Source organism: Trypanosoma rangeli, assembly GCF_003719475.1.
Source record: "Trypanosoma rangeli strain AM80 chromosome Unknown Tra_15.4_contig_00250, whole genome shotgun sequence".
NCBI classification, from domain to species: Eukaryota; Euglenozoa; class Kinetoplastea; order Trypanosomatida; family Trypanosomatidae; genus Trypanosoma; species Trypanosoma rangeli.
Window position 1 is genome coordinate 9,246 of NW_021705995.1, and position 7,443 is coordinate 16,688.

The 7,443-nt window shown below is 56.7% G+C and overlaps 9 protein-coding genes across 9 annotated transcripts in view, besides 4 other annotated features; all 9 read right to left on the reverse strand.

Moving 5' to 3' along the window:
• TraAM80_06651 (tyrosine decarboxylase) overlaps positions 1-715 on the reverse strand; it is a gene marked incomplete at both ends in the record, with an annotated part of 789 nt that extends 74 nt beyond the window's left edge. Inside the window, one exon of the mRNA XM_029383485.1 lies at positions 1-715. This exon is cut by the window's left edge and continues 74 nt beyond it. Within this exon, the coding sequence (XP_029236651.1) occupies positions 1-715 (715 nt within the window).
• A 300-nt stretch (positions 716-1,015) lies between these two features.
• Positions 1,016-1,045: a microsatellite.
• Positions 1,046-1,152: 107 nt separating this feature from the next.
• TraAM80_06652 (uncharacterized protein) lies at positions 1,153-1,650 on the reverse strand (the record flags this gene model as incomplete). The annotated part of the gene is made up of 1 exon (XM_029383486.1): positions 1,153-1,650. The coding sequence occupies one exon, from the start codon at positions 1,648-1,650 to the stop codon at positions 1,153-1,155; it is 498 nt and encodes a 165-aa protein (XP_029236652.1).
• Positions 1,651-1,695: 45 nt separating this feature from the next.
• Positions 1,696-1,723: a microsatellite.
• A 15-nt stretch (positions 1,724-1,738) lies between these two features.
• TraAM80_06653 (fucose kinase) lies at positions 1,739-2,362 on the reverse strand (the record flags this gene model as incomplete). Its single annotated transcript, XM_029383487.1, has 1 exon — positions 1,739-2,362. One exon carries the CDS (start codon positions 2,360-2,362, stop codon positions 1,739-1,741), a length of 624 nt encoding a protein of 207 aa, XP_029236653.1.
• An 872-nt stretch (positions 2,363-3,234) lies between these two features.
• Positions 3,235-3,254: a microsatellite.
• Positions 3,255-3,362: 108 nt separating this feature from the next.
• On the reverse strand, positions 3,363-4,079 carry TraAM80_06654 (fucose kinase; the record flags this gene model as incomplete). Its single annotated transcript, XM_029383488.1, has 1 exon — positions 3,363-4,079. One exon carries the CDS (start codon positions 4,077-4,079, stop codon positions 3,363-3,365), a length of 717 nt encoding a protein of 238 aa, XP_029236654.1.
• A 169-nt stretch (positions 4,080-4,248) lies between these two features.
• TraAM80_06655 (putative fucose kinase) lies at positions 4,249-4,626 on the reverse strand (the record flags this gene model as incomplete). The annotated part of the gene is made up of 1 exon (XM_029383489.1): positions 4,249-4,626. One exon carries the CDS (start codon positions 4,624-4,626, stop codon positions 4,249-4,251), a length of 378 nt encoding a protein of 125 aa, XP_029236655.1.
• Positions 4,627-4,684: 58 nt separating this feature from the next.
• TraAM80_06656 (putative fucose kinase) lies at positions 4,685-5,164 on the reverse strand (the record flags this gene model as incomplete). The annotated part of the gene is made up of 1 exon (XM_029383490.1): positions 4,685-5,164. The coding sequence occupies one exon, from the start codon at positions 5,162-5,164 to the stop codon at positions 4,685-4,687; it is 480 nt and encodes a 159-aa protein (XP_029236656.1).
• A 383-nt stretch (positions 5,165-5,547) lies between these two features.
• TraAM80_06657 (uncharacterized protein) lies at positions 5,548-6,318 on the reverse strand (the record flags this gene model as incomplete). The annotated part of the gene is made up of 1 exon (XM_029383491.1): positions 5,548-6,318. The coding sequence occupies one exon, from the start codon at positions 6,316-6,318 to the stop codon at positions 5,548-5,550; it is 771 nt and encodes a 256-aa protein (XP_029236657.1).
• A 143-nt stretch (positions 6,319-6,461) lies between these two features.
• Positions 6,462-6,497: a microsatellite.
• A 52-nt stretch (positions 6,498-6,549) lies between these two features.
• TraAM80_06658 (uncharacterized protein) lies at positions 6,550-7,044 on the reverse strand (the record flags this gene model as incomplete). Its single annotated transcript, XM_029383492.1, has 1 exon — positions 6,550-7,044. One exon carries the CDS (start codon positions 7,042-7,044, stop codon positions 6,550-6,552), a length of 495 nt encoding a protein of 164 aa, XP_029236658.1.
• Positions 7,045-7,320: 276 nt separating this feature from the next.
• TraAM80_06659 (uncharacterized protein) overlaps positions 7,321-7,443 on the reverse strand; it is a gene marked incomplete at both ends in the record, with an annotated part of 2,925 nt that continues 2,802 nt past the window's right edge. The window contains one exon of the mRNA XM_029383493.1: positions 7,321-7,443. This exon is cut by the window's right edge and continues 2,802 nt beyond it. Coding sequence (XP_029236659.1) covers positions 7,321-7,443 — 123 coding nt within the window.

Sequence of the window (7,443 nt, forward strand, 5' to 3'; positions counted from 1 at the left end):
ACTGATCGCTGCAGTAAAGCACCAGTCGCTGCGTCAGGCGTGCCTCCTCCTCTGGACCGGAGAAGTGGGCACTGAGGTAACGAGCATGTGCCTGGGTCCGGGCAGTTGTGAGGAGCACAATAAGGCTCTCCAGTGACGTGCTGTGCAGCATTCCCCCACCGCCGCCGGCACCCACAATACGGCCTCCACTACCATGAGCCGCGGGATGCTGTGAGGCTGCGATCTGCATTACACGAGGAGCATCGCGCAGTTTTGTGGAAGACTGCTGAGACCCATGCTGCTTCTCTATCGTTGCGTCCCTTCCCACACGTGGGGCCCATAAGAAACGTGCCGGCAGGCGCAAGAGCACCGCCACCGTGTTCGCCACGTCCTTCTCAAGTGATGCGAGCGAGTTGCCGTCCATGCCGTGCGTGGCGGCGTTATTCCAGTGGGGTTTCGAAAAGAACGCGGCCACCAGAGACGCTCGAACCTCCACCGCGTGAGGCTGAGTGTCCAGCAGACACCTCGCAGCGCCACCACGGCGAAGCGACTCCTCAAGGCATCGCTTCCACTCCTCCCAAGTGCACCCGCTCCTGCCCCAAAGTGAAGGGGGATTAAAGTGGAGCAGCGACGACGACGAGTGCGGTACGCCGTGGAGCAGACTGCTAAGAAACCGCACGCCGCGTTCCAACAGCGCCGTCACGCCATAGCGGTACTTCGGGCGCGAGCACCACATTTCACGTATCACTGCAGTTTGCACCCCGGCCGCCGTATTTGCTCCACAGTGTGAATATGCATGCTTGAATGCGGGTAAGTGTGCATGTATGAGCGCGAGAGAAAAAAAAAAAAAAGTGAGTCCATAAGACAAAACAGACAGCAGTGGAAAGGATATTTATCGAGAGGAGGGAAAGTTGGGCTGTGTCTACCATACACGCACTGCAAGAGCATCATTCACGCAGGCACCCTCACTCGTCTTTGCTGTTTATTATTTTCCCCTTGTTATCCAGAGTAAAATGAGATTGCACGACTTGTACACCCGCCAGCCACGGCCAGCGCCACCGCACACGTACGCCGCTCGTTCTTCTTCCCCGTCCTGTGCACTTCAGACGATGGCGGACCGGCAACCACACCGGACCCCTCCCTATCCCGCAACGTGGCCCGGGTCGCTACTAGTCATCCTCCCCCGTCTCTGTCCCCATCATCCTCGCTATCGTCCAACTGTACAAGCGTGTTCTGTCGTGGCTTTCCGCGTGGATGGTTTAGCTCCCCCCGTACAACCTTCACCCGCTCCTTCCGCGCCGCACTGTCATCCTCGCGCCTGTCGTAGGCGTCAAAGCCGTCGCTGATGGCCCCCTCGCCTCTCGCCTGCAGTTCTTCCAGCGGCGGCGGCGGCCAGTACTTGGATTTCACAATCACGACAAAGAGCGGGTCGGCGGGGATGGGGTCAAACACGGACGGCACTGACGCCTGCTCACCACCGTTCCCATCACCTCGCTTCGCGCCGCTGTCCCCGCCCTCACGGCCGCGGTCGTCGTACATCCGCTCTACGTCTACCTGCGGTACCTGCGCCTCCGCCCTCCGCGGCAAACGAACAGTGGAAAACTGACGCGCCTCAAGAGCCCGGTTGGTGACCCGCACCCGCTGCTTCTTTGCCTGTAGCTTTGGTGACATTCTCCCACGGGCGCACACACACAGCCAAAAGAGCAGACCCCCCGCCCTCCCTTCCTTCCTTCCTTCCTTCCTTTTCCGCGCCCGTGGCTCACGAAAGCAGTGTCCACGCCAAGTCCAGAAAGCGGGATGCAAGAAAAAAATAGAGCAAGGAGGAGGAAAAGAGCATCAAACGAAAGCCGTCGCTGTCCCACCATAATGGAAGCAAGTGGATAACACAACAAAAACATGCATAGAAAAAAGCTTCAGCTGCCTCCGCAGCGGTGACGGTGGTCAAAAGACGACTCCACACGCTAGAGTAGCACGTATAAACACTGAAGACACGCGCACAAACAAAAAGCTTTAAAAACTTCCTTCTGCTTCGTATTCGCTTCACTTCGATATCACCCTGAGAAACACCCATCTCCACAAATTGCACCGTGGTATTTGGTGAATTTTGTGTTAATCCGTACCGGATGCACTGGGCGGCGCTCGCGTTCCTCGGCACCAAGTAGAGATACCTTCCCCCGTCACCCTCGCCGCCACCACAATCCCCCGCAAGCCTCACGTCCCAAACCCCATTTTCCACGCTCAAGATTATGTCAGCAATGACTGGTGAACATGCTCCGGAATACAGACGCCTTTCCAGTTCCCAGGCTACACCGATGAGGCCACCGTAGTGCTCAAGGTCCCCACGTTCGATAGCATCACGCAAGTCAACTGCCCGCTGGCGCATTTCGGCCAGCACACGTAGCTGAAGTGGGCGGCTCAAAAACACCCCACGCAATACCTCCTCTCAAGTCACTTTCTTCATGCGGCTAATGCCGCTGTAGTAGAGCAGGTGACACGGCGTGCAGCGTGAATCCTCAAAAAAAAAAAATAAGGTGTTCTGACAACCAGCAAACACATGGACTCTGCCAAAAACCCGGGTTGGTCTGCAGGAACTTTGCGCCACGACACAAGCCGCCATACAGACTCTCAAACACGCAGCCATTGGTGACAAGTTGCTGCAGGCAAAGTGCCTGTGCCCCCACGTCATGTGTTCCCCGGCCAAGGCCGCATAACTCCGACAAGACGCCTGACAATGTAGCGGAAAAAAGCGAACTGTCACCGAGCCCAGGCCCCACCAAGATTGCCACCGGCAGCGTGACCTCCACGCCTTTGCCGCAAAACGGAACTCAAAGTTGTTCCTGCGGCGTGGCACACGTCTCCGCAGCAAACTCAGAAACAAATCCGGCCAGTGTAAGAGCTGCCTTCGGAAAGGAAAGGGGAAAACCCACCGTGCTGTAATGCCGCAGCTCCTCAAACGTCAAAAGTTTCTCAACGAAGTCAACGGCAATGAAGCGAAGTGTGACGTCCGGCGTCGCAAAATCCTTAAGGTACACTTCGAATGGGGTCCAATCGTTTACGTTGGCCGCCACGTTCACGACACCACTGCCGTAGAGGCTCTTTTACGGCGGGGTGGCGGTCCATTCATCTGAGAGCTCAACGCAAGAAGATCCTCCGCCAAAAAGAGTTTCATCGTCATGCACAGAGAGCTGCGGAGACGACAGCACATGCATCATAGTCAGTTGTTACAGTGATTCCTCTAAAAGCAGAGGAAACGCCTCTTCTTCTTCTTCCTCTTCAGAGCAAGCTACCATCTCCTCATTGCTTCGGACCTTATATATTCTTTTAATAGCCTCGGAATTTATAGAGACACCCCGCAGAATTTACGGCAACTCCTTCTTCACACGTTAACCTTTTTCCGCAGGATTTTCCGAGTCTTCTTTCGCAGTTTTCCTCCCATTCCTTCCGCTGGGGCAGTGGGACAAGAGGGGCCTTGTCCCACAGCGCACGAATGTAGCGCAAGGCACTTTCACGAAGCATGTGCTACTAGACGCGATGCATGATGGAGGCTTCTGCCGACAGTTTCTCAGGAAGCGGCAGGAGGCGGCGGCATATTTCCGCGCCATGTGGTCCAAGTCCATTTGATAAAATCGGCCATTGTGTGCGTGGGCCGCCATGATCGGAAGTGGTTCCCAGTGAAACGCCTCGCGTGACCTCAGCAGTGCCGCAATGTCTGCCACAAAAAACATTCCCCCCCCGCTGAATACAGCCGGCCCTTCCACCCAGAGTTCACTCGCCCGCTTCACGTCACTCGCCGCCATGTCGCACGACGAAGGGTGAATCACCCAGCGAAGGACGCAGCCGAGATCCTCCAGTCGCACACCTCGGGAAGAACGGTGCAAAATGAGCGAATAACGGCATCGCGCCATTCTTTTCAGTGAGGGCATCGAGGGACAAAGCATGCTTCTCCAGCCAGCACGCGAGCGACGGGCCAAGAAACTTCGTGACATTGACCCTGACAGCCCCATAAGCGGCGCTGTAAAAGCCTTAAGGGCGTGCCTGCCATCCCCGGCGGCTGCCACCATCGCTCGCATAGCCAACCGGCACAACATCGATGCAGACATATGCGGGCACGTGCAACTCCCACCTGTTCCTTGGCGCACCAACGATAACGGAATGGTGCTTGGTGCTAGAGCGACCACCCCGCTGACACCTCGCCGTTCTCAATCCAAATACTGTGGCGCCCTGTGAGTGGTGCGTGCACCCGGGGCTTTGAATGATGCAGGCGGGATGTCATGGCATTCGTGACGACCAAAAGTCATCCTGCAACGACTCTGCGCTCTGAATGGGAGTCATCGAGAAGACGAGCTCCGCTGTGGTGCGGAAGCGAAACAGACGTGCCTCGGGCAGTGTGGCAATCTTGACTCGCAGCTGCCCCACCATGGATTGCACCACTGTGGGCGTTCTCCAAGCGCCAAACCAAAGTCGTGATACAAGTAATACTCCCTGAAGCAATCGGCGCAAAAAAAAAAAGAAATGCGAGTGCGAGTGCGACCCCCACCCCACCCCACCCACCGCGCGATCACTCAGCTGCCAGAGGCCGATGTCGATGGCACAACGACGGCTGCCGACGTATTCACGGAGCTCATTCAGCGACGGGTTCAGCAGCATCAGATTCAACTCCTTGGGTGTCTCATGGTTTGTCAAAGAGACAAGTTGACTGCTTATGCTATTCATCTCCTGCTGAGTGCCGTAGCAGACCACGTCCGCGTCCTATGGCACAGGCAAAAGCAGCTGCTTGTACAGGACAACAAGTTCGCCGTGCAACACAAATGTCCACAAGTGCGCTGGTGCCTGCCGCATCACCTCCTGGTAAAGCGGCAGCTTGCAAGCCAAGAAGCGTCCGATCACACGTCTGCCCACGCGTCCAGCAAAAGGCAGAAATGGGCACAAGCGGCCTTCCATATGACCAGTATAAAAACGGACCCCAGTTCGCGTCAGCGCCATAAATTAAGATGCGCTGCTCACGCGACAGCCACCGCTCAAAGTCTTCGTCGGCTTCTGTTGCGCCTGCCTCTCGCTCAAACTGGTAGCACGACTCGAGCAGCCAACGCGTTCTCCCACCGGAGACGAAATCACACTCTTCAGGTTCACAAGCAAGAAAAAGTTTTTTGTTCTTCAGCCTGAAGGAGGCGTTCAACGGCGCCATGAAACTTCAATACAGAGGACGAAACAGGCAGTAGCAGCCGCATGTCCGCAACTTCGATTGTATGCACTGCAGGGATGGATGCTAAACGCGCACCTTCTTCCTCGTGTTATGAATATAATTGGCATCACCGCTCATTTTTGTTCTTCAAATGAATCAATCAAAGTGGTGAATCCCTTCCCTGTTCCTTGCTTGCGCAACTGTAGCAAGTGCCCCCCGCCCAAACACAAAGTTCAGCAGACAGGAGAAAAACAGCAACACGTATGGCATCTGCAAAACAACGTCGGAAACAAAAAAAAAGAACACACACACAGAGAGAGAGAGAGGACATGTATTGAGACACATATATACCTCCTCGGAGACCGAGGGGAGCCATCTGCAACGATCTACGACGTCAAGTACAGCACCAACAGAGTGATAAGAAGAGCCGCACAGTAGTCGGTGGGGATGCATAGCTGTTGGCTGTGAAAAGCCTCCGCCTCACGGGCTTCAGTCATGTACTGCTGCACAAACGGCGGAGCATCCTTGCTGACGCAGGCAAGTTTTTGGTGCAGGATGTGGTTTGTACGCTCCAGCATGGCGTGCAGCAGCTGCGGGGCAAAAGAAGCAAGCAGCAGCCAAGCGGGGAAAAGCACAACTTGCGTCACCGCCATCAGGGCCCGCCACGCAATCACGCCCTCGGGCGACCTTTTCGCCATGACGTCCATCCACTGCAGTTGTGCCTCCGTCTTGCGGGCGAGCTCTGTCATGAGCACCGGAAACATCTGCCGTCGCGTGGGGTAAAGAAAAAAGCTGGAGAAATAGTGGACCATCGTCAGCGCAAAAAGTGGTGTGATGCAGAGCGAATCGGTAAAGGAGAAGTGGCGCGCATGCTGGGCGTCAAACTTGCGGGGAACGTCGGCGATAAAGAGATTGTGGCCAGCAAGCATGTCACCAAGAAACTCGCCTCCGCGACGCGGGTACCAAAGAAACCATCGCCGAAGGGAGGGAGGCAGCGTCAGCCGTGACATCGACCGCAGCACGAGACCCCGCGAGAGCACGCGTGCAGCTGCGTGTCTCTTGTAGTGTAATGCTCGAAGTCCTGCGCGGCAAAGTGGGGCACGTTGACGTCCACAAACGCCGTTGCGTATGTTTGCGTATACCCTGCATGGATGCATGGAGAGCGGTGGGCAGTCGCCATGCAGTGAGAAAGAGAGGAAATGGAAGAACCACGGAAAGAAAGTCACAACAAAACGGCAATTCCATCTTTAAAAAAAAAAACAGCGTGGCCGCGAAAACTACACCGTTCCCTTACTTCACTTCTTTCTTTCTTTCTTTCTCTCCCTATCTCTCTCTCCCCGTGGGAGGGCAACACGTTCTCCCCCGCACGCCACACCAGCTGGCGCACCTCACATCGACGCGATCGCCTGTGCACGCGATGCCAAAAGCCGCCCAAACCGTCCGTGCAGTTGACGCTCCGTCAGAAGTGTCACCACCGTCGGCTGCGCCCCTGCGAAGGCTCCACCTTCCGCAAAAAAGGCAGTCGTCGCACCGTCGTTCGCCTGCGCGGAGTTAGCGGTTTCAGTGGCAGTGGCGGTGGGGTGCAGCAGAGCGCGGGTGCGTATCACGAGGCACTCCAGGAGGCTCTCCTCCCTCCCCGGCGCCATCAACGCACGTGGAAAGCCAAAATTAACAACAACCTCCACAGGGCGGTGCGTCGCTTCGTCCTCGCTGCCGGCCACGCACAACATCCAGTCGTACGTCACCAACACGTCCGCTGCACCCCGCTGAAATTCCACCAGCTGGCATGTGCAGCGAACCCGCGCGTCACTCCCCCGCAGCCCGGCCAGCAGTTGCGGAAACACCGCGTCCTGCTCCTTCCGCGATGAGACCACCACAACCATGCGGCCCACCGAGGATGAAGGCGCCGCCGCAGAAAAACGTCATAGCGGCGTCGTGTGCGGGACGCTGCGTGCCTGCCACATCCGAGTGTCCCACGCCGTCAGCGTGAGATGCACGAAAGTGTCGCGTGACAATGCCTAGCAGCCGACGTAGCTTCGCTGCCTCAACACGTTCAAACATGTGCTGGGCGGCGTGTTCCTCGGCCTCGCCCACAGTCACCTCCTCCAGTGTGTGCTGTACACCGTCCCACACCGTGTCATCGCGTAGACGGTAGCGATTCACCACGTCAGGGGTCTCCTGGAGCAGCGTTTCCTGCAACCACCCGTCGACCTCGTCGTACATGCGGGCGGCTGACACGATGTACTGGCACTCCACATCAACCGCGTTCGAGAGAGAAATCC